Source organism: Halichoeres trimaculatus, unplaced genomic scaffold (assembly GCF_033239565.1).
Source record: "Halichoeres trimaculatus isolate MK-OKI-2021-1 unplaced genomic scaffold, fHalTri1.1 fHalTri1_scaffold_13, whole genome shotgun sequence".
In the NCBI taxonomy this organism is placed as follows: domain Eukaryota; kingdom Metazoa; phylum Chordata; class Actinopteri; order Labriformes; family Labridae; genus Halichoeres; species Halichoeres trimaculatus.
The window spans coordinates 16,684,422-16,710,243 of NW_027437191.1; the positions used below are offsets into that span (position 1 = coordinate 16,684,422).

The 25,822-nt window shown below is 38.5% G+C and overlaps 1 protein-coding gene across 8 annotated transcripts; it reads right to left on the minus strand.

Annotated features, from left to right (window-relative positions):
- Nucleotides 1–239: 239 nt before the first annotated feature.
- On the minus strand, nucleotides 240–23,081 carry trdn (triadin). Of its 8 annotated transcripts, none has more exons than XM_074685446.1 (6): nucleotides 22,643–23,081; nucleotides 11,300–11,498; nucleotides 8,221–8,267; nucleotides 2,901–2,952; nucleotides 1,148–1,309; nucleotides 240–439 (listed from the first exon to the last, which is right to left on the minus strand). In XM_074685446.1, exons 2-6 carry the CDS (start codon nucleotides 11,484–11,486, stop codon nucleotides 417–419), a joined length of 471 nt encoding a protein of 156 aa, XP_074541547.1. In that variant the 5' UTR covers nucleotides 11,487–11,498; nucleotides 22,643–23,081; the 3' UTR covers nucleotides 240–416. The 8 variants fall into 8 exon arrangements, with proteins under 8 accessions (XP_074541547.1, XP_074541548.1, XP_074541549.1 ...); XM_074685447.1 differs by having other exon boundaries at nucleotides 2,901–2,948; nucleotides 8,217–8,267; XM_074685448.1 differs by lacking the exon at nucleotides 8,221–8,267 and adding an exon at nucleotides 8,879–8,920 and having other exon boundaries at nucleotides 2,901–2,948.
- Nucleotides 23,082–25,822: the final 2,741 nt, after the last annotated feature.

Genomic DNA, 25,822 nt, shown 5'->3' on the forward strand with positions numbered 1-25,822 from the left:
GAGAATTATCTTTGATATTACCCCTGATACTTCATGAAAATTTAGTGAAAATTAGCACATAACTTCTGGCCAGATTCTGTTTTGCAGTGCACCTGTACTTGCAGTGTCTATTAAAATCAGGTAAGGCCAATTTACAACCCACTCTTGGTGAATATCACATCTGAAGCCTTCAGTTGTATCATGTAAAACATTATAGGCCCAATCACAAAGGTAGATCCAAACTTTTCCAAACTGTCAGTTTTTATTCATTCATTTCCAGGCAGATATAATGAAACATAGCTGTGTTTAACTGTACATCCTGCTTCTCGACCTTCTTTTTCTTTACATCCTCCACTTCAGACACGCACTCCACTCGTTTTGCTGTCTCCCTCTTGTTCCGCTCTCGTCTACACTCGTCCTCTCTCCGTGCATCTTGTTCAGAGCTCCTCTGAGTGGAAAGCTGAAAAGAAGAAATTGAGGCCTTCTTCAGTCACAGCGGTATCAGTCATAAAAATATCTTAGCCTGGCCTCTAGATGGTGAAATAGTTAATAGTTTCAATTTCTCTGCTTTTTTTTGGTCTGTCATTGTCTGCTGCTGTTTTGGCCTTGAACCTCTTCCTCTGTAATTAACCGTGTCTTCTCTTCATGGCTCAATAACTCAGACCAGCACGTCTTTCTGTCAGTCTGATGAAAACAACTATTAAGTGTCATTGAAGTATTGGGACATACATACATCAGTGCTCAAGTTCAAGTTTTATTACACTTAATGAACAGTATTTTGAATGCACCACTGAGTCCTGTAATTGGATAAAGAAGATAAAGTGGGAAGTTTATTTTATGCCTGATGTATTTCAACAATTTAGCAGGTTAGAGGGCATCAAACTCATTATAACTCCATTAGTAAGCGAGTGATTAAGCTTTGACAGTGCCTTCATTACTATTGTCTGCATGGTTTGGATGATCATGATGAGCTCTTGAGCTACAAACATCTGGTGCCAGAGCTTACATGCTTATCTAAAATCTAATTATTAAATGAATCACTCGAGATGTGTTGTATGTAAATCTCTTGAATAAGATGCTAGTGTGGACAGGCATCTTATTCGCACTGTTAGTTATCAGTCATCTACATGTTGAAATGAGTTATTAGTGTGAGGTGGTGTTTTCTTACATGTGAGGGTTTCAGTTAGCTGGTGAATACCTTCCTCCTCCTCATCAGGAGCCACCAAACTGACGGCAAAAGACCAAATCATCTCCAACCAATCAGCGCTCTCTGGAGCCGGTACGTCAGTGGGGACAACAGCGGGGCTTGATTTAACTGGACGAACAACACCTACATAGAAAAAAGACAATTACAATAATACAAATAATAAAAGTAAAAAAAAAATGGAATTATTGAAATTTGAAGAAGTTATGTGTTTGTTCACGAATGGTTTATTAACTTGACACATTCCCCTGATGACCAGTGTAAGACTTGAACTGCTGACTTACAAACCCATAAGAAAATACAAACTTCAAGTCAGTATTTGTCGTTTTAAGTTATAAATTACTTGAAGTGGGGTCATTGGGTATTTTTGTGCTTCATATTGTCCTTCTGGTACCACTGCAGTAGGTTTTCCTGATTTAATAACTTATTTTCTCACAAAGAAAAAAACCTTGTTTCAGTGTCTGCCTGAAGCCTTATTTGAGCTGTTGTCTCTTTAAGGCTTCCTGCTCTGTAAACCCCCTTCCATCTGATTGGCCAGCCCTCTGATGGCATTTGACAAGATTGTTTGGTATTAATTAGTTTTCACTGGCTAATAAAAATAAGATACAACTCCATGTTACACAGGCATACATTCTTAAATTGGAATTTGAAGAATCTTTAAAACATTTTTTTTTTTTTTGCTTTAAATTGTGCAAACCCAAAGGGTCTTTGCGATCATTTTGTAAGTTGAATACATAATGTGGTTGACAGGAGTGTAAATTATGCTCAGAAGTAGTATGTTCCTTAAATTCTCTTAAGGAAATCTTTGTTTTTTGCTTTGTGTCCATTTTGTATATCGGCGCCCCCTGTGGACAAACTGTAACCTCTTTTCTCTTACTTCTCTAACTTATCTCATCCTGTTTAAGATGTGCTTTCCATTGAAATATTTCATCCTGCGATCTTGAATCAGTTAAATGTATCACTGGAAGAAAATTTCTGCTGTATTTATCGTCAACACAACCTGTTTTGGCAGGATATAGTTCATTTAACACCTACCTTCTGTGGAAGCAGAATCAGGCATCAAAAATAACAAACTGGAAAAGATGCAACTTGTCCATCATGGTCTCATTTCACCTGGCACACCAAGAGGAGGCTATAGCCTTTAGACTGCTTCTTACCTGCTCAAAACCCCCAAAAGGAGCTTTAATCTTACATTCTCTATGTCTTTTTACTAAGGTTACTGCTGAGCAGGGAGTCATTTCTCACAAGAGTCTTTTTGAAATAAAAGCCCCCTTCATTGAATAAGAAAACAAATATATAACATAGGCTTAAAGCAACAAACAGACCAAACAAAGGCATCAAATTTAACATTTCAACAACCTGTATTCTTCTCTAGAGATAAACAAACATATGTTTTGTAACCTTAACAAAGACACTGTTTGTGTTATTGGATGTACTGTGCTTAATAAGAGCATGTGTGGGTGTTCGCGACTTCCCCCTATGCAGCTGTTAGAGCTCTTACACTCTGGTTTGGTTCATTATATAGAGACTGTTGTGGTCACAGCAGGCCGCCAGAGCCAACCATGTATAACATAAAGATATGTAGTCAAGTTGAAAAGTGTGTGTGTGTGTGTGTGTGTGTGTGTGTGTGTGTGTGTGTGTGTGTGTGTGTGTGTGTGTGTGTGTGTGTGTGTGTGTGTGTGTGTGTGTGTGTGTGTGGTCACAAAGCTGTGCTTGCCTCTAGCCCTGATTCCTCTCCTGCCGATGGCTGAAGGAGGTGGGAGACCTGAGGGGGAGAGACATACAAACATGATATCAACAACAGCAGATGTAACGTACGGTTACAGAGAGGAAAAAAAGACAAAGTGAGGAGAAAACAAGTGACAGAGGAGGAGAGATGCAGGAACACAGAAAAAAAAACACTAGCTCCTCTTGCACTACACATTTTTCATTTCAATCACAGCTATAGACAACACTTGTTGACAAACACGTCAAAAAATATTCCGAAAATCACAACACACTATGCATGCTTTTCATCAGACAGACAGTTAATCAACCATGAAGAGGACATGAAAGGAAACACTGCAGGAGACAGCAACACACTCATAGCTATAGCAGCAATATCAATTTAACAATGTAAAATACAAGTATTAAGTTATAAAAAAGTGGGGACTAGTGCAGAAGCGCAGCTTGACTTTCAGGCCCAAAATATGATGAGTTATTGACCAGTTCAGAGGCAGATTTCATGTCAGAATCAACTGTCATGGCTGTTGTATCCAGACTCATACCAATTGAAGATAATACCCATGACATTACCAGTGGTGGACAGTAATACAGTGCATTAACTTAACTTTTTTTGAGTATCTGTTTGCTTAAGTATTTATTTTTTGCCAACTTGTGACTTTCATTCCACTACATTTCTACATTTCTAGGAAGCTTGTCCATACTCATTCCTTTTAGGCTCAGCATTGCTTTGTAGTCAGCTGTCTGAGTTTTTTCTTTTTTCTTTTTCCTAAATGCAATTGGACTAAATGCTGTGCTTGTCACAGAAAGGAACCGATCACAGTTGCTCATACCTGAGATGGATTTAGAGAAACGTCATTCTCACTTTGTTTAGCAAGCTCTCCCGCCTTCATTCAAACAAAACTTGGCGATGGCTGGAGAAACCCAAGCTGAGAAACCAGCCCACTCATGGCCACATCTCACCTCCATGTTTGAGATTTCAGAAATCTTTTAGGGAACCACTCTTTAATGGATTTCCATCACTTTCCACAGACATGGAAAATGCTGGGTGGATATTTTGTATGGTTTACAGATTTTATCAAGACACATGTTGTGTTGCATTGTAGCCAAATGGTTCAACTGGACAACAAGTTCTTGAGCAGAGTTGTAGCTACTAAGAAAACAAAAGAGCAGTGTAATGACATTAGGAAATGTACTTTGTACTTTTGAAAACTAAAGTATTTTTGAAAGTGATTACCTCAATGCTTTAACTTGAGTTAAATTTTGACTGAGCAACTTTTACTTGTAGTGGAGTAAGATTTGACCACGAGTATCAGTACTTTGACTCAAGTACTAGGGTTGAGTACTTTGTCCACCACTGGATATTACCTATCTGTCTCTGAAACTGAGTGTTGAAGCAAATCGTGGGAGGGAGCCATATTGGAAACGGGGCGAGTTTGAGCCTCCTCACTAGTAGCTTTAGGGCGCCCGTCAGTCATATTAGCTGAAATGTGCCTCTGATTTGGGGGACCTGGGTTCTTGATATCCTCTGAAATACTGAGTTAGAAAAAAATCCACCCCCTTACAGTTTGAGCTGATAGGGAAATGAGCAACTCAGACAGGAGATGCTTATACCAGGCTGTAAATAGGTTAATTTCTGCTGTGTAAACAGTTTTTTTGACTTAGTGTGTATGTGACTTCCAGTACTTGCACGGCCAGCTTCGAGAAACAGCAGATTCTAGCACTTCTGCATTGCCTCATATTTTTAGACCAGGGGTTGCTGCCTGGTTGTAAATGGTCAGTAGTAGCTTTATTTGTATGAAAAAAAGGTAAAATATCTTTCTTTTGTTGGTGCTTTAAATTGTGACTTTGGACAGATACATCCATAGAGATATTAGCCAACATTTAGGCAATGAGTCACTAGTTTTTCCACAGCATTTACACAATCAACATTTCCAATATGGATCAGGTCTGCTTCGGAAACCAATTGATGGTGTCCCTGAGCTGATGTCTGTTTTACACAGTCTATGGTTTATACACACCTGCTATGAGTAACCATAGCTGTTATACTCCGATACTATCAAGGTGTTACATGAAACAAAGCCACTCAAAATGATATTTATTAAACAAATGATTCATTTGAGGCGTGTGGAAGCAGCTCCAATACCAAATTTAAGATAATTATTTCTGCCTGTGTTTTGTATTTTGGCCTAGCTCTGAGAGTCACAGTGACAAATTCACAATGATATGTCCCAGCGGCTGCTCTCATTAATAAATCTTTTTAATTTTAACTCTCCCAGGTGGAAGAAGCTTTCTGCCTGTTTGTTACCTGGTGTGGAGGAGACGCATAATAGATCCTCATAAACATCTGATTAATTCACTGACATTTCTTTGATTGGCACTCCAGACACAGAGCCAGAGAAACCAGGAATAGAAAGCTCTCCCCCCTGCCAATTCCCTTCTTTCTTTCTTTCTTTCTTTCTTTCTTTCTTTCTTTCTTTCTTTCTTTCTTTCTTTCTTTCTTTCTTTCTTTCCATGTTTTCATTTAATTTTCTCTTTATCAGTGAAATCTTTTTCTGTCTCATCCTTATGTTAACAATTCTGAAGCTTTTCCTCTTTCCGTCTCTAAACCTGTCTGCATTATGTTTTTGTTTTTCAATTTGGTTTCAAGTAAATATCAAAATGATGAAACACAAAGAACAGGAAGCAAAAGTACAAATGGTGCTTCAAAGAAGGAATGAACAAAGCCCTGAAGGTTCAGCATGTTTCAAAAGAAGACGGAGGCTTAAAGACAAAGAGACACATCAGAGCTGTTTTTTTTTTCAAAAAGGTAAGTATTACATAGTTGTTTTGTGACTTAACATCCTCCAACCTATTTTTTTCTTTGAATTCCTCCCCTCTTTCTTCCTTTATGCCTGTTTTCCTGTCTCATGCTGTTCTTTCATTTCTGCCTTTCTCTAGCCTACCCCCTTTCCCCCTTTCCTTCACCATTTTCCCCTCAGCCCTAATTTCTGCCTCCTGTCCTCCCTTTCTATTATTCTTTCCTTTCTGTCTATCACTCTGTTACTTCAAAGTGATCTTATTTAACTCTTTCCCCTAGATATATGCCCAATTGTTATCTGCCGCCTGACTAAGTTTAAAAGTGAGAAGAGAGATCTGTTTTTTTCTCTGCTAAAAACGATTTCTGTGACTTATTTTGTAGCGATGGTAAAGAACAGGAGAGCAGAAAAACACCTAAACGGGAGAGTGATACAGCCCGAGCTAAAGTCTAAAACATGGGTTAAGCTCTTTGTGATAATGTTCATTCTATCCCACAGTCAGCAGTTATTCTGCAGTGGTCTGTTCAAACTTGAGAGTCTATTAATAAAATGAAGAGTGAGGTTACGTTAGCTCTGCTTGGTAGATGCCTGGCAGGACATAACCAGGATTCACTAACATTACACATTACTGACATGTCTCACAGCACCAGGCTGTCAAAAGTGCTACATATGGATGGCCACTAAACTACTGTAAGAACTGACAATTTGCTTGTTGTCACATTAGCCTACGGATACGTCGTAGCACTTGGCTGTAGTTGCGCTACATATAGCTGGCTACTGACATACAGTACAAGGTTACATATGCTTATTGTCATATTTCAAAAAACAGCTCTATGTAACTGTACTTATAAATACCAAAACAAACACACGCCTGGTTAAAAGTCACATCTATCTATCTATCTATCTATCTATCTATCTATCTATCTATCTATCTATCTATCTATCTATCTATCTATCTATCTATCTATCTATCTATCTATCTATCTATCTATCTATCTATCTATCTATCTATCTATCTATCATCTTCACTTTTTTATTTACCTTTCTACCATTTTATTTTAGGCTAAGTCTTAGTAGATTGACTTTCTCTTGAGAATACTCCCACTCATGAAGAAACATTTTCCAGCCTCTCTGGCGGAGTAATAAAGACCAGAGGTTTGATAAGGTGACTGATTAGACCGCTCTGTCTCTCCTCCACCTTCTCTCTTGTGTTGTGAAATATATTTCTGCATTTACTCCTTCAGGCTGAGTCTTTATTTTTCCCGACCCTGATCTCTTCTGTATTATTGTATTTTTCTGTACTGTATGTCAGCCTGAGTGTGTCTGTTCCTCATGATTACCAAACACGAACGCTTTTCTGTTGCTTTTTTTTCTCTGTACACACACACACACACACACACACACACACACACACACACACACACACACACAAACACACACACACACACACACACACACACACACACACACACACACACACACACACACACACACACACACACACACACACACACACACACAGAAAAAAACCACTTCTATCTCTGTTCTTTTATGGCAGGAGGGATTGTATTTCTTTTTTTATTGTCCAACATGCTTCCTCTCCCTTTTATTACACATATTTCCCTTTATTGAAATGTCATGGTTGGAGAAGAGCCTTGTGATTAAAAATGCAGCTCTGGTATTTTGTCATTGTCAACGTGCAAATATTTGCTCTCATAAATAGAAGATAAACGGCAAGAACAGTGAATGCTCACTTTCCTATTTATATGAATTTTCCGCTCCACTTTTATCAGCTGAGAGAAAGAGTCCGACAGCTTTTCTTTATGAGTCAGTGTGAAATATGGAGCGAATGAACAGACAAGTCGTTTAAGTTGTAACGGTCACACTCATCGTTACCCACTGACACCTTTATAACTATTCTAGGTTTCTGAACTGTGTGGCATTTTCATGCATCACGAGCCATTATTGACGATGTCCAGACTGGTTAGAAATTAAAGGGATGACACAAAGGCTTAAAGGCTCAAACCACGGCCACATTTTTGGTGGCTTGACTGACCCAGCTGTGATTGGACCTAACAAAATCTCTCTCATTCCAGTACTTTGGTTTCAAATGGTCTCAGTGATCAGACTCAGTGCTGTAGGTAAGATGGTCTTTACTCCGGTATCATATCTACCCATAAAGGTGTTCCACAGGGCTCTGTTTTAGCTCCCCTGTAGTTCACCAATTATGTAAATACTGTAGTTTTAAAAAATATTAGATACTACTTTTTTATTTCTATACTGATTACATTGTTGGCTACTGTTCTGTGGACATCTTGTACAGGCCACTGGATATTTCCAGAGAGTGCTGTTCAGAATACACTGCTTCAGCTGAGGCTTGTTCTAAAGGCAGACTTAGCAGACTAACAGGCAAAGCTTATGGGGTTTATGTTTACTTATTAAAGGCAGTCTCACAAAATGTACCTGGGGTAGACACTCGTGAAAAAGCTATGGAAGTTAACTCTTAGAAATACCTCCATATTTGGATTGATGACTCCCTTGATTTTTAGCGACATGGGCTGCACCTGGAGAAAAAACTGAGGCTAAATCAAGTTTATAATTAGAAAACATGTAAACATAAAAAAACAACAAAAAACTATTTGTTGAGGATATATACAATAATGAAAAGTTCTGGGAGGAAAATGCTAAAGGGAATAAACCAAGCAGTTCAAGAAAGTAGAGAATGTGTGGGCAGGGTTTTGCTTCAAGGGTTCAGACACTTTTTGGAGAGTTTTCTAAGGAACACATTTTCTACCAAAGGTATGAAACAGTGAAAAGTGTCCACAGTCGCTCAGAAGAATATCTAAAAACCTCTGCAAATGTTTGACATGACCCCTGAGGGCAAAGGAGAAGCGCTTTGAAACTTTCAAGCACAGTGAATTCACCTATATCAGCAGGGTCAGGAGCTGCTGCACACATTTGGCTTTTTAAACTTTTTCAACCAGCAGAGCACAAATGCTGCTTCCCCTGCTGATTTACCCTTCAAGTGTCTTAAGTTCTGAGTTTTAATAAAGCAGACACAAACACTGACAGGGGACATGCATATCTTGATTTTCTTTGGTCTGTTGCATGCAAAGCTCTCATGCAAACAAGCAGCGCAGCCAAAGTGTTTGTGGATTGGCAGAATTTGTTTTACCAGGAGATAAACACACGGGGTCGTCACAGTATGATGTGTACTCTTTGGATGGTATGGCGATGATTGGCAACACATGAGGATGGAGAAGAGGTGAAGGTGGAAGGAGAGTGAGGAGAGGAGTTAGAGATGGGTGTGTTGGACATGTGAGGCAGGACTATTCTGACACTGTAGGATAGTCCACATACATGTGATGGTGATGTGTGGTAGCAGTGGAGTGATACGAAGTGGATATGAGTAGAATTGAGTGAATGGTCATGATCGCTGTAAATCAGCTGCACACTTAAGTTCCCCCATTATGCAGTGAAATTGCTGCATTTGCTAAATTTTTGCAATGCTGAAAACCTAATGGTGTGAACATGAATATGTATTTTAACTCAACTAGGCACCAAAATTTTTCCTCAGTCTTTAGCATTAAGAGCTCTAACAGCAATGTACATATTCCCTGCAATGTTTAAAGTTTTAGAGTTCTAATTGAAATTAGCTGGCTGCTACAGTATTTTCCATTCCATTCATTTAGAGCTCTAGAAGAAACAATATATTTTTTGCCACAAAGTTGTCCATTGTTGGCCTCTAATTGAAGCTAATTTATTTTCCTTTTTTCCCCTTTCATAGTTCTGATATAATTCAACTCTTTCCCCACATTATTTATTTTTAAAGTCCAAAAACCTAACATTTTTTGACATGTTTGCCATTTTGGAGCTCGAACAGAAACTTATATATTTGCCACAGTGTTTACTGTTTTAGAGCTCTAACAAAACCAATTTATTTTGCCTCTATGTTTACAGTTTGAGAGCTTTAAATGGAACTAACCTTTGTGTTTGCCATTAGAGCTCCAACAGATATCAATAACTTTCCACATTTACAGATTTAGAGCTCTAACTAAAACAGTTTTGCCCAAATGTTCTCTACTGTAGAGCTCTAATGTAACTAACACTTTTGCCACAATGTTTTTTAGAGCTCTAACAGGAACCAAAACTTTGGCCACAGTGTTTAAAAATTTTAGAGTTCTGATTGAAATGTACATCTCCCCACAACGTGTACTCTTTTAGAGCTTTTTAGATAAACTTATATTTTTTGCCACAATATTTTCAATTTAAGAGCTCTAACAAAAACTTGCAGCTTTTTGCCACAATGTTCTCTGTTTTAGGGCTTCAACATTAACTTCTTTGTTACTATGAATAATGTTGTACAGCTTACTTTCGCCACAATGTCCTCCACTGTGGACTTCGAACAAACACTTACATCTTTTGCCACAATAATTACTTTAGAGCACTACTTGAAACTAACTGTTAGCACAGTGTATAATGTTCAAGAGCTTGGATAGAAACTAACACTTTTGCCACAATGTTATTGGCAGTTAAATTGGATGTGCTAGAAAACTTTTCTATGGGTTTATTTGATATAATTTGATATGATATTTGATCAGCTTGTTGCTGGAACCACTCTTGTTAACAGAATCTGATCTTATCAGGCTTGTTACTCCACTGATTTTCCACAAGTCTGTGTTCTCTCACCTCTCTTGTTCATTTGCTTCTCAAATATGTGGCACAGCAGTAGAGATAAATGAACCATTTGAAAGGACAAACATGATTATGTCTCGACATTTGGTTCAAGCCTTTGAATACTAGGTATTTAACAGGCCAGATTTTACGTTGGTAATATAAGACGACATGCTGCTTATTGTGGTGTGTTTGTTTTTTCTATGATACCTTATTCCTCAAATGAATGCATAAAAGATAAGTCTGATTACAGTATGGTCAGTATTGACTGAACATGTTTGAAGACACATTGATGGCTCTATTTCCTTCAATCAGTCAGTAACAAAGCTCCACTCTCCTCTAAACTCACGTCATGTTGTCTTATGCCAGTGAAGTAATTTAAGTGCGACTGGAGAATGAAATTTGATCAAATCAGAGGATGAAGTGGGGAGCTGAAGATAACAGGGCTGAAAGTATCCGAGAAAACCAAATCTCTCTTAATCACTTTTTTAAGGCAGCAGTCAAACAGCAAAGTTTAAAATCAACCAATGTGCAACTGAAAAAGACAGTAAATGCCTTTTCATTCAATTCTACGGGTGTTTGTTTGACGTCCATGTAAAGATGAGGAGTGTAGAATTTACATGAACATGGGAGTGTTTGTCTCAAACATAAGAGAATGTCCACTTTTGAAGTCTGCTTCAAAAATGTCTGAATGGTTATGAGAAAATGCTCAGATGAAATGTGAATGTGTGAATGATCTGTGAACAAATGAATACAGATGAGTGGAAGAGAAATGATCAAATGTAACACATTTCAATGACATTATGCTACTTGAAATGCTTTTTTTTCGTTGTTGGATGATAAACAATCACTGAACAACACTTGCTTTCTCTTCCAATTTGAAAATGTAATAAAAATAATAATGTCAACTGACTTTTGGTACCTGCCAGAGTTTTATAGTCAAGGAGATCAAAAAGTACGATGGCAACTCCCGACCACGTGATGACCAGAGCCACGACCAGCAGCCAGGCCATCGGCGAGCTGAAGGTCATGATGACCTCATCCAAAAATGTCTTTTGATTGGTCTGAGGTGGAGGGCTCGCCTCCTTGCCGTTTGTTTGACTGCTCATTGGTGAGGAGGGCTGAGGAGAGGAAGAAGGAAGAGAGGAAAAGAAGAGTGGAGTGTCAGAACACTATTCGAAAGATGAGGTTTGGAGTGAAAACTACAGGAAAACTAAAGGAAACTTTTTTGTAAAAAAAAAAAAAAACATCAACAAAAAAAATAGAAAATGTGAGGTTGTGTCAGAATAGAATAGAATAGAATAGAAGTTTATTGTCATTGTAATAAGTACAACAAAATTGAAGTCACAGCAGCAATCAAGAAAACAAAAGTAAGAAAGTGTGTAGAAAGTGCAAAAAGGTCCATAAGAAAATAGATGATGACAGCTTGTCCATCATTGTCCAGTTCAGCCAGCCTCCACCTCCACAGGGTCCAGGACTGAGCTTCTTCAGTCATGCTCCATCTCTGTCTCCTAGATCCTGTCTGCTCACAGCAGGTGAAGCTCTTTCAATGTGGCGTTGGTGTCTGGTGTTAGCTCTGTTAGCCATGTCTGTGAAAAGCATGATGCTACTCTGCCCTCTGGTATTCCCTCTGTTGCTGGGTTAGCATGGCTCGTTCGTCCATCTTATTGGAGATAGATCTTACGTTCCCAATAACAATGGATGGAGGGACAGGTCGATGTTGTCATTTCTTAGCTCACACCTGAGAACCATCACGTGGTCCTCACCTCCTCTTCCTCACCTTGTGGGAAGACATCAGGCCTTACACCAGTTGGCATTGACATGCTACAGGCTGCTAACAGCTGGTTGCATTGAGGATCTCCAGACAAACACAAGAGAAAAAGTAGTAAAAATATCACTGAAGCCACAAAAACTTTGGTGTCCATGACCAACAAATGAGCCATACAAAGTAATGATCCACTCCAAATACAAAGATGACGAAAAAGAGACAAAAAAATTACAAGAAACAGACAAAGAAGAGAGAGCTGCTGCAAAAGGCAGCCATAGCCAACAGGGCAGGGCCTGGCAACTAAATAGGATTGGGTATTATTAAGAAATTAGTCTGTGCAAATTGTGTGAATTTGCACTATTTACAAATGCAAACTTTTGTATGAACTTTCTATTATTTTCTTTGGGAGTGCTGTTTTGTCTCTTTTTTTACTTTTTTACTTTTTTACTTTTGTTTGTCTGATCCTGCTCTGAGGCTTTTCAAACAACAGACTTTGTTGTCTGCCTGGTAAATATGATTTAACAGATATTTTAAGTTAACATTACATCTACAAGATTTCAGCATGAAGTGTACTAGATGTTGATTTGTGTTTCAGGATATTCTCCCTCTTGCTCTGGTCTATGCAAACATCCTGAGGTAAATATTTGGCTCTGTAGGTTTGTTATTTTCACAAGCTATTTGCTCAGTCTGTTTGCTGTCTGGTGCAAGATATCATCAAATCTGTTTCCCTGAAAACAACTGGTCTATGTTTTTGAGACTAGTTGGACAGAAAGCAAGTAAAGACCCACTTCAGTGCTCTTGTTAAATGAAACTAGAGAATACTGCAGAGTCGTGTTAAATTTAGATCCATCAAATTAGTCATAAATATCAAGAACATGTCCAACTTAGATTATCCCTCCATCATGTTAGATTTTGTACCTGATGTGGATATTTCTTTGCGACTCACCACAGCAGGGCCTATGAAAAGTGTTTATAGTTTCTCCATTGGTTTGATTCATTTCTTGAAATAGAAATTACATTCTCAAAACTCTAAGATCATTTGGCAGTCTTACAGTTCAGCACAACACCATAGCTCACTTGCAAACGCGTATAGCTCTCCCAAAACTTTTCACTCACGCTTCAAAACTATTTTTTTCCCACACAAAAAGTCAGTGCCACCAAAAATGCAAAGATCCTTCTCACTTGCTTTGATTCATTTCTTGAAATGGACTGGATGTTTTCAACACTCTTGGTGCTTTTGCTCAGAATAACCTGGATTGATCAACATAACACCATGGATCACCTGCAAAAGCTCATAACTCTCCTAAACAGTTCAGTTATCTGTCAAAACCAAATTTCTTTCTTATATGAATAGTCAGTGCCCCCAAAATGCATTGCCCTTTGGCTTTGTGTGAGCACCGCAAGTTAAAACTTTTTTTTTTTGTCACTATGGCACTTGAAATATCCCTCATGTCCACCTCTCAGTCTGAGCACATTCCTCTTTTGGACAAGGTTACAGTACTCATTTTTTCTGTCTAGCTAACAGAAAACAATTATATGTAAAATTGGAGAAAAATCAATCAAACAAACAAACAAACAAAGATTTTTTTCAGTATGAGCAGCCTCAAAGGTTTGACATCACACATTGCACTCATACAGCCAAGCAAACTGTAACCATTTTTATTCACACACATAAAGTAACTTCCATAAATCAGAGTGTGGTGGAATTTTCATATTGCTTTATGCCTTTCCTTAGTTAATTCTGTAAATTGCCTCTATATGTGTCACAATGATACCTGTATTTGCCTTAAAGTTATCTGTACACAGAGACAGTATTTTTCTCAGTCTGGGTTGGATCTGATTCACACGATCCTGTCTCCTTGAACACTGTTTCTCACTTTGAGTCCCCAAGCTAGGCTGAACCCATTGGCTTATAGATAGACATAGCAATCCCCATCTCAAGACTAAACTATTCATCTTGAGCCATCTGAATCTCCTGAGTCTTCTTCATCAAGTGTCAATATTCCTGAAATTTCCTCAACACAGAGTAAAAAGAAAATGTTTAAAGCCCAATATACTGTACTATAAACACATAAATAAAAACAACAAGGAAAATCGTATGTAGCCTTCAGTGCTGTGAATAAATCTAAAGTTTCACAGCTAACACTTCTTTTCGCCCTCCCTCTCCTGGCCAGTCACACGCTGCCGTTTGTCTGGCCACAGATTCTTATTCACATCAAAACGTATTTTCACAATCATGGATAGAACCTGTCATCTCGACAGCTGAGATGTGTGAAACTCCTCCTTGGAGTTCTAGTTTCACCTGACTTTCGATTTATCAATTTATCAAATGTTCCAAGAGATTCATGTGTGCTATTCACGTTGTTATGTCATTGGTTAATTTTGACAACTGAACAGACTATTGTGCACGTGATGACTTACACAATGAAATGATGCTGACATGTTTTGGAGAGAATGACCTTTAGACTAGATTGGAATCAACCATTAGTTTAGATCAAGAAGATCTATTCACTTGAAAACTGTGCTACATCTAGGCTAACTGTGCTAACTGTGGGCTACCTATACTCTTTCATTTGCAAAAATGTACAAAGATATTTGCACTTTGATGAAATGAATGAGAAACTTAATTGTGTTGTGAACAATTGCCAAGTGGTTTGGAAGAAACTGCAGGTCTAATGAGACATTTTTTTTTTTTTTTTTTTTTTACAAACACACTTTGTAAACACTTGCTTAGATTTCAGTTTTCCAGTGTAGTTTCTTCATTCACAGAACCAAGGTTGGGATCCTGACCAACTGATATCAGCATCTAAGTGTGAACAGAGACTCTGTGTTCTATTTGAATATGCCTTTTTATCTTTGATTAGGACAACACTGAGCCTTTATTTTCCACTAAACTTTTTTAGATTCCCCAGAGTAAGCTTTTTTGTGGTTGTTGCTGAGCTGGCACATTCTTAAGGACCTTTGATTAGCTGACCTCACCATTCAAATAGTCAATAGCTATAAACATTGGCAATGCAATAATAATCACATTTAGAAAATTATGACTAGAAAGAGTTCATGGGTGCACTCACAAAACGGTTGGGTTCTGGTTACTGTAGCACAAGTATGTTCGACATATAAACTGGAAACTGAGCATTTTGAGATTGGATACTCCTCTGCGTTGAGGCCTTTTGTTTCAAAACTGAGTGTATCATTTGGTTTCACTGCTGAGCTCAATTTGTGCAACTTTAATCTGAGCCTTATCCATGTAGCATCTACAGTCTGCAGCGTTCATGCTACGAGTTCTTTTGATTAATGCGCACAGCGGCTGTTTACCCACATGCATTTCAGCAAACCATACAAGTATGATGCCTTCGTCTTTGTGAGAGGATGAGAGGAGGAGGAGAGAGCGAAGAAAGAAACAGACAGAGACAGCCCAAGGCAATGAGATTAAATTCCATCTCACTGTGAAAAAATCTGCTCTACAAGACAAATTACTTCTCTAAAGAAAGTTTTGATCATTGTACAGTACTGTGGCTGTGTTCCATAACACGATTACGCACTGTTTGGTTGTTTTTATTCGATGCGGGCGTGCGGCAATGAGCGCCTCAGATGATTTATTTTTCCCTCCGTTTCACTGCGTGCCTCCTTCACCGCTTATCTGCAAATGTAAGGTGATAGTAACACTGCAGTGGAGATATGATTAAAAAAGGGCCGACTCATTTGGAGGAAATATGCCCCTTTTGAGGTTATTAATGAGGCCCTGAAGGATGCAGATCCACATGAGTCCTGTGTGCTGTGAGTGTGCAGGTCCGGCTGGAACATTTAATGCTGTTCATTACAACATACCCAATGACACAATTAGGAGATGGTTTCCACACTAATGGTTCTCATCTTCACTGTCAATTAATAGAAAGTAGAAGAGTATGGATGGCCATGTTCCACTGCCTCCTTATTATATTATATATATTTTTTTAGTACTGGATGTACCTCAAGGCATGCACACAGTAATTGAAATAAACATGTATATATTTTGGAGTTAAATCAATTTATAAGAGGCCAAAAAAAGCCTAATATTGTCAGTAACCTTTGCACTTTAAGTACAAGATGAATTAATCTACAAACATTGACTTCATCAACAAGTAGTCTACCTTGATGCCACAAACTAAAGCACTTTGGTACCATTGACCACAGAGATTTTGATCTGCTGATAAGTTCACACATGGAAGCTATATGTCCTCAGAACAGAGCCCCTCTGCTGGAATTTAAACAAATTAAAAAAAAAAACTGTTAGAGTTTTCTGTTTTCCCCAACATCTTATTGTAGGAGTGGACGCAGCTTGAGATGATGACAGTTACAATGGTCCAAAAGTGCAATAGATATTAAAACAATCTAAGACCAATAATTACGATCGCCTCAGAGTTTGTTTGCTTTTGGTTGGGTAAACGCTGTGTAACTGATAAATGTCAGTCGGTGTAATTATTTTTTTCCCAATAATAAATGTTATTATGCAAAAAAAAAAGAAAAAAAAAAAGATTTTAAACCAATTGCCCTGAAATTGGAAAGAAAACAACAAAAATACATATCATCAAGTTTAAACATTTTAAATATGCTTTAAGATGAAATTTGATAACTATTTCATCAGTACATTTGATTAACTTCTAGGAAGGTGAATCATTTAAAACATTTTATTTATTGTGGTTACACCGTTTGACAGTTTAATTGGACTGGTGAAAATACCCATTCATTTTGTAAAAAGGCTTTTCACACCAACACACTGTTGTATACCACATTAATGTTAAAAAGCAGGATCTACTCTGCTTTTCTCTGTCATTATCTAATGACAGGATTTGGTACTGTTATGTTTTACTTTGGTAGTTTGAATTCAATGAAACAGTTTGTTGGCTGGTGACAGATTATTGGTAGACAACATAAACTCAGTAAACAAGAATGCCTTTGTGAATTATTTTAAGTTTTCAACTGTAAAAATTAGAAAGGGATTTTGTTCTTTCCCATCTTGGATAAGAAAATCTTGGATCTGTTTGTAAACTGATCAAAACCAACCCCAGGCAGGCCTCCAGAGGCCTGGCCAATTGGAGAGAAAGGGGTTTGTGGGTGGGGATTCTTAAAGAGACAGCAGCTATAATGAAGAAAGAAGCTAAAGTAATGGTTCTTTAAAATACCAGTGAGGGAAAAACTGGCAGTCTTCTTTTGAGCTGTAAATCATTAAAGCTACAAGAGGGGCTGTGTGAAGCCTTAAAAAAAGCACAGTATCCCATCTTTGAGCATAAGCAAAGCTAGGAGTTTAAGCTTAAGGGAGGACTTAACTAAAAAGAGAGAAAGGGACGCTGTGTTCCAAAAAGAAAGAGTGGCTAAGCCTTGTGGCTGTGCTTGTTGTTAGTGAATGAGGATGATGCTTAGAGCTGGTCAATGAAAACAGAAGAACCTGTCCACAACTTGAGCTGAGTATGAAAAGTTATCAGAGTCTAATAACACTATTTGTTAGATCAAACTGGGAGTCTGTACGGACAAGCTGTTGTAACCAAGGGTGGGGTGAAAAGATGTAGCTGACGATGAGCTATGGCCTCCTGACTAACAGCTACAATGTGCCCTCACAGCAATTAAAACAGCCATGTCCCATTTTTTTCTTTTTCTTTTTACCTTTAGTTGACCAGTTAAAACCCGCTGACATCTAGATCTTCTTTGCAAGGGTGACCTAGCCAAGAGATCAGGGTACATAAACAAACTTGTAACCTCTTAAGCCCCTCTTACACCACAAAGTTTCACCAGAGAACGCAAACAAAAAAGTGAAAAAAATCAGAACACAAAAACGCTGAGGGACTGAAACGCTGTAGTATGCATGCTATGCCTGTAGTTGGCAGTATAACTGTAGAAACACACCCCTAGAGACACACCCCTCCACAGACGAGAAGAAGTCTAGCCAGCCGCTAATAAACAAAACAGGAGAAGTGCAGAAGTGGTGCAACAGATGCACATTTTGTGAAAAGACAGTCTGCAGAGTCAGCAGATTCAACAGCTCAAGCACAACATGGTTGTCTGCCATTGTAAGCGTTGTTGCCAGATTCGCATTTGACAATTTAAGTTGCCACGATGAAGTGGAGTGTGAAGTCAGTGTTTTCACTGAAAACTCCGGCTTGCAGTGGCAGCAGAGTTTCAGAAAAATTCCACTCTGAAGGCCATCTTGAAAAAAGTTTCCATTTTAGGTCAACAATACCTTTACGTTTCATCTTAAAACTGCTGTCGTGTAAACAGCCCCTTCCATCTTCAAATGGACCAGGCAGTTAAAATGTTTATTTCTGCTGCAAAGATGTGCAACAGGGATTCTAAGGAGCTCCAGGAATCTTGGAGCCAGCCTCAAGCGGTTGGAATGCTAAAATTATCCTAAACCATTATGAGACTGAACCTCGTTTTGAGTATGAGGCTTGCGAGTAAATCATCAAAAAACAAACAAAAAATGCTAAATAGAAATTTAAGGGTATATGTGTTTTTTTAATATAATTTCTTGTCTGGATCTGGAAAGACCGGAGTACACACAGTATTCCTCCATTTATCTATGTAGTATGAAATGTAATGGATGTATGTCATCCAGGTCAGCTGTATAATGAAAAGATTTGATGTGTGTTGATTCAGTGGCTGCTCTCAGGCTGACCTTTCTGGTGCTGCATTCAGAAAACAAACTATAAAATCAATCAAACATAATCCTGCCCACACACATACAAGAATGTGCATTTGTGTGTTCCTTTGATTCAAGAAAGCCGAGCATTGATCTGGTGAGTAACAGCCAGTGTGTGTGGGTCATTACAGCAGTGGAGTTAAGTGTGTGCCTGTGCATGAGCGAGTGTGTGCGCATGTGTGTGAGTGATATAAAGGCCTCGCATTGATCTAGTGGAGCTCTAGCAACGGCTGGTCAGGTCAGCGTATTGATCGGCAGCAGGTAAAACAGTCACGATGTTACAATGACAGAAGTGGGAGCTCTGAAGTCAAAATGTCTTACAGCAGTTTAAGCGGAAGAGACAGCCCTGAACAATCATCCACTTAGATAATTTTCTGCACAACCGGTAGTTTCAGAAAATGTCTATAACAGAGACCTTCTTTTATAGCTCCTGCTATAGTGGGACACAGAGCCTGGCAACATTTTTCACCTTACAGTACAACATGACCCAGCCCACCTGTTGTTACTGAGCTGACGCACACACACACACAAACACAGGCAAGGACACCAGCAGCTGCTGCCGTCTGCACACCGCGGGAAAGAACAGAATTAGAAAGACCTGTTCACAGCAAAAACAACAAAGGCTGAGATGAGATGTTGGGTCATTAAATTGCCTCCAGCTTACCAGAAAATGTGATCGAACAAACATTACCTTTCTGAAAAAGAAATCGTACTGAATGCTGTAACCAGTGAAACAATGTAGTGAAACCTTTAGGGCCGTACTTCACTTTAAAGCTCCAGGGAGAAACTTTTGATTTGCCTGGATTTTGGTGCCCCCATGTGGAAGAAGTGAAAACTCTGATTTCTTTTTGGATTTTGTGCTCTTCAGGATATAATTTCATAAAAACACACAATCAGTCTGTGAAATGAACTCACCAAGCCTTGTTACTCTAATAATAAGGATGTCACTTTAAACAACTCTGTTAGAAATCAAACAGATGCAACAAATTACATTTCACGTCACATCTTAGCAAACGAACAGTTTCATCTCTTCATTTAATTCATTTTTGTGTGTCAGTTTTTCCCCTCAAAACAACTTACCAGATGAAATTTATCACAGCTTTGATTTCTCTAGCAAAATGATTTACCTGAAAACAACACTGTAAAACTCTTTGTGTTTTAAAAACCAGTCATTTTAGCTTGTTTCACAGTTCTTTTGTTATTTTTCCATAAAAAATTGACTATATGTTGTGAAATGTGTCTTAGCTCAGAAACATTGGTATACTGTAAAAACAAAAAAGTTGTGCGAACTCGAATTTACAAGGCAACTGCATGCACTGGATTTTTGAGTTTTGAGGCCAACTAAAAATCTCGCTTTTGAACCAACCAATATGTTTTCATTGAGACAACTTACAATTTACATTGAAGCCCTTAGCGCCTGAATTAATTAAAAATTATAAAAATAGATTGTTTTTATGTGTTTTTGCATTCTTACAGATGTTGAATTAATTGGAGATTGTAAATTTAAGTATAGTACACACAATAGTTATAACTCAGTTATATTATACAGATAGACATAGGTAGTTCATCCAATATATTGTAACATAGTGGATCTGATATTATCTTTAGTATGTGTAGAATATGAATTAATAGGTAATAATGAGATACTAAGGTCATTTCAGCTGCATCAAGACTGGACAGGGTATTTTGCAAATTTGTGACAACAGGCATCAAGGGGTTAATATAATTTGAGGGAGCGGGATTCAATTTGTGTTTTTCTGATTGGGAGCCAATGACTGTTCCACTGAGCCACAGCCACCCTAATAACACACAAACCCCTAACTTATCAAGTAATCATCAAGCCACCAACTGTAAAGCTAGAGTTAAAATACAAATAAAAGTATTCACCTTTGTGGTAAATTCATTTTACTCTCATTTTATTCATGAGAACAGGGGAGGAGGTGGCACATTTTAGAAAATTGAAAATGTAGATGAAGACCCCTGTAGTTTTGACTTGGAGACCCCGTTCTTTGCTGAAAGCATGCCCATAAAATGTAGTTAAAGCCCTGGACCTATAATCTAATATTTTACCAACTTATAAAATGAGAACAACTTTACACAACAAACTCAATATAGGTAGTCCAGATAACTACGTTGAAGTAGTTTTCAACACAACAGAACTTTAATTGTTTGCCATACCAAAAAATCCTTTTCAGGCCAACAATTTGAGGTTTTAATTTTTACAGTGTATGGAATTTACATTTCACTCTTTGTTATCCTTTGCACCTGTTCAACTTGTTTTATCTGTGACCTCTTCACACTGACTCTGGCTCAGAGTGGCGGTTTAGATCAGGGGTGGCCAACCTGCAGCTCCCGAGCCACTTGTGGTCCTTTGCCTTTCCCTGTGTGGCTTTTTGATCCATTCATAAAAAAAAAAAAAAAAAGAATATATGTATGAGTAGTGGTGTGCTGATCAATATCAAATATTGATATATTGATGCCAACATTGGGATCAGTATTGATCGATACTTGGGTGATGAGATTAATACTTAAGTTTCGGTTTCTCTTCTCTACATGTGCTCCTATCCATTGCTTATGTACTAATAGCTATCTATCTATCTATCTATCTATCTATCTATCTATCTATCTATCTATCTATCTATCTATCTATCTATCTATCTAGATAGATAGATAGATAGATAGATAGATAGATAGATAGATAGATAGATAGATAGATAGATAGATAGATAGATGGAACTTTTTGTCTTCTGCAGTAATAAAAAGAAACTTGTCTTTGACATGGTGCAGAGTATGAATTTAAACACACTTACAAACACAATAAATCTTGCTTTGAAAACTGGAAAGTATTGATTTGTATTTTATGTCATTTTGTGTCTGTGTGACAGGAAGTGTGTTTGTAAAACTGTGTGTAATGTGGCTCTTTGTAGCACTATGGTAATTATTGGTCTCTGACTGGTTGGCCACCCCTGGTTTAGATAGTGTGTTCTGTAGAAACAAGCTTCTTTGTTATATCATCTCTTGACTATCTGCCTTTGTTTTGAAATCTTTTGGGTCCATGTTTTTGGAAAAACTCTGGCCTGTGTTAGGATTGTGATGGTAGGACTTGTTAAAGTGTCTTGATGATGCTTTTTGCCTTCATCAACAGCAAATGTGTTTTCCAACAGTTTATTTAATGCAAAGCACCAGCCTTACAGCACAGTACTTTTTCTCTCAGAATGAACTGAAACCATAATCATACCTTCATAAATTCAGTTTAAGTGCACAGATAAAGGAGACGGTGATTTAAATGCCAACCCTCATGATGGCTGCAGTAAAAAAAAAAACCTGTATAGTTGCACTCAGAGGAAGCAAATATGAAAGCAAGAAGACAGGGTAATTGATCATTTTAACATCAAAGTAAATATTTTCCATGGTTGTCTTTCTTGAGGTGAGGTTGAGACACCTCGAGATGGTGAAAGGTAAAAGAAAAAGAAATGAGTGTGTGATGAATGTGTGAATATCTCAAGTTCTTCAGACCTGTCAAACCCTCTAACATAAGAACTGAACTGTGTGATGACAAGGTTTAATGTCTTCACTGATCTGTACTTAGACTTTGAAAGACATACAGGCTAGGACACCCTGGTGTAACAGGTGTGAGGGGCAATGAAGAGTGAATTGTGAGTTCCTAACAGTTTGTCTGCAGTACACCCACAGTAGCAGCTAACCTTTAGTGGATATTTTTCATCAGTGTCAAACAGCATCAGTGGGCCGTGCACAGACCTCCAGTATTCAGTGATATAAGTCTCTGATCAGAACTGAGTCAGTGAAAGGGAATCTCACTGTACCTTGGACGTTTGAGTTTGCTGGATGTTCAGCGATAACCTTCAGTCCTTCAAAGGCTCAGGAAAGGCAGTGTTACCATAGAAACAAGCATGTAACTCCTTCGTTAAATCCTCTTTGGCCCCGGTTGAATGTGAAAAAAAAAGAAAAAATGGAGGCAACACTCAAATCCAGCAGAAAAAAAAAATGCGGCGCAATTGTGATAAGCTGGATCACAGCGGGTCTAAAAATACTCCTAAACCTCAGCCACAGAGGAAAACGGAGGAAAATCCAAGGAAGATTTCTTTCTCTTTTCTTTCTCTTTCCTTTTTTGTTTAACTTCTTACTGAAGGTTTTGGTTTGTGTCTCTTAAAGTCTTGAGTAAAAGTTTCTGAGATTAAGTTTCAAGCAGGCTAAAATGCGGAACAGAGCGAGACAGACGGAGAGAGTGAGGCAGGGAGAAAGACGAGGGGTGACCTACTGAGAGTCACCCTGCCCCCTCTGAGGGTCCAAAATAGAGAGATAGAGGAAGTATGTAGGAGGGTGAGGAGGTGGAGGGAGGAGGGGGAGGTAGTGAGGAAGGAAACATAGGAGCAGAAGATCAAGGGATGGAGAGCAGAAAGAGCGAAAGAGAGAGGAAGAGAGCAAAGTGAAGGTCTGAAAGTCTCCTGTGCTGTGCAGAGCTTATTAATCATGTTATAATGATGGAGGCTGCCACAGCAAACTAACAGCTGATGCTAGAAATTTTTCCACCTCCCAAAAGTCCACAACTCTGCATCTTACTCCTCAAAACTTAACTATTGATAGCAGAACATCCAATTATTTGAGCCTCTCCTTAATTTAATAAGTTTTTTTGTCCATGTAGTTTTGATTTCACCAACTTAACATTTTTACTTTGTGTCCTTGACAGCAACTCAAAAAAAGAAAGAAAAGAAAAGAAAAGAAAAGTTAAGTACCTTGCACTTTTAACTTCTAAATCTCTCAACCATGCTTTCACTTCCTCCAGAGGAAACACATTTCCCCAAAAACTTCCTGTCTTGTCAAACAGAGGTCAAAGTGAGAAGTAAATAAACAAATAAATATCCAGTCCAGCCCTGTGAGGGTTATTAAGACCTGTCAGAGACTGTTTTTTGAGGCTAGAATGTGTGTGGGTGTGGGTGTGTGTTTGTGCTATAGAGCAGTGGGAAGGAGTAACCTGACCCCCAGTCTTGCCCTGGGAGCCTGCACTGCAATGGCTATAATTAGAGATACTGACAACAGCTGGTGTTAACATTGGACTCAACTACTTTATATGTGGGGCACACAGAGAGGAGTGAAGGGACACAACACACAAGAGGACACAGATACACACACACAGATGTGGACACATGAAAACTTGAATCTCTTCTTTTATACACATAAAAATCAGTTCAGGAAAGTATAAAGAATAATACAAAGCATCACAGTGTAACACAATGTAAATGTTAGGTTAACGTTGCCGTGATAACTGCTCCGTTCCACAGTTACGACGTAAAGCTTCAAAGATGTTTTTTCAAGATTTAATTCATGTGTCATAGGTCAAACTGTAGCAGTGGCGATTGCTCTAAGACTGCAAGGGAAGCTCAGCTTCCCCTAAAATGTCCCCCCCAAAAAGTGGTGATATGTACCGCTGTGTGTACATTTCATTGACTAAATATGAGCTAGAATTCCTTCATCTTTTGTTCAGAATCAGCTACCTATCACAGGTACCTGGCTCCACCTCCTTCTCATTCATCCCCGCAGCGTCTCAGCGCTTCAACACAGTCGGACGCTTAGCGTCTTCTGACCTCTGCGGGGAAGCGTAGAGTGGGTTGTTCCACTGTGGAAACTGGATGGTCATTGGTTAAACGCTGGGCTTTGTCCTGCCCATCGGACGCTCAGCATCTCTGGGGGTCTATGAGGCAGTGGGCTGGCTGCATGATGATTGGATGATCTGTCTGAGGCCGAATCCCTTTTTGATTGACAGTGAAATGAGCCAGTCAGCGATCTTGAAGTATAACCCTCCACCGGAGCATCTTTTGAGTTGTTCTGGACTGATCAGGAAGCTTTAATGATCCCCAGCGAGTTTACCTTTCTTAAAAACGACAAGCGTTGAGAGAACACTGGTAAAATCCCTGGAAAAAACACCTGGTTGGTACGACAGGGTCACAGATCATTTTCTTGAAAAAGGAACAGAGGGTAGAATTACGTTTAAATAAATAAACTGATTTATGATGTAGGCTGAAAAAAATGAGCTTCCCCTCTTTGACTGACCAGCAGCCACCACTGAACTGTAGCATGATGATATCAGGAGAATAAAATTGCTAGGTAGGCTGTGATTAGCCTGTATGCTATTTTCAATGGGACTGACTGAAAGTGAATCCTGCAGCCTCACAGACTTAAATATGAACAGAGCATCTTGTGAAGTTATACTTTTATGTAAATTCAATTCAAAATTGATAGACTGTTAGCTCATCAGCATTTTTGTGTGATAAGTTCAGGATTCTGGATCGATAAGGTCAGACGCTGCTCGCCGCTGTAACCACTGTTTGTCCAGGGTTGTTAACTTTTATTTCTCAAAACGATTACTGTCTCTCATTTAGCGCAGTAGGTTAAAACTGTTGGAGAAGTATAAACATCCTCAAAAACTTTACCAAGTCCAGTTGCCTTATCAGATTAAACTTGGAATAAAAACTTCCTTCTTTTTTCTTTAAATCTTTGCTGTTTTGTTTTGTTTTTCTCACTTTGGCCCTAAGTTGGTCAGCATTCACATTTCTTCTCACTCTATCTTAACTTTTTTTCAGATTTCCTGCAGTACCAATATGACAATTTTTGTTGGCGCTCATTGTAACATAATTTTTTAACACATAATGGGTCACAATGGGATAAAATGTTTTTATGGTAATGCCAAATAATACTTTAACATTAGTTCCATTGTTTTGTAACCACATTTATGACCTTTACCATTTGTAACCAAATACTAATACTGTCCTATATACTTCGCTGTCAGATTTTCAAGTGCAAAGCATGTGTCAGCTACGACTCTTTCCTGATTGACTCAGGGGTGTAAACACGGTTTAATGTACAGCAGAGAAGTGATTAAAAAGAGCAGCCTGCAGCTCCCGGCTGCTTTGATGTTCATTAAGCTCCTGACCAAGCACAGATTATGTTGCTTCATCACAGGCACCTAATAAATAACTACTGTTGGC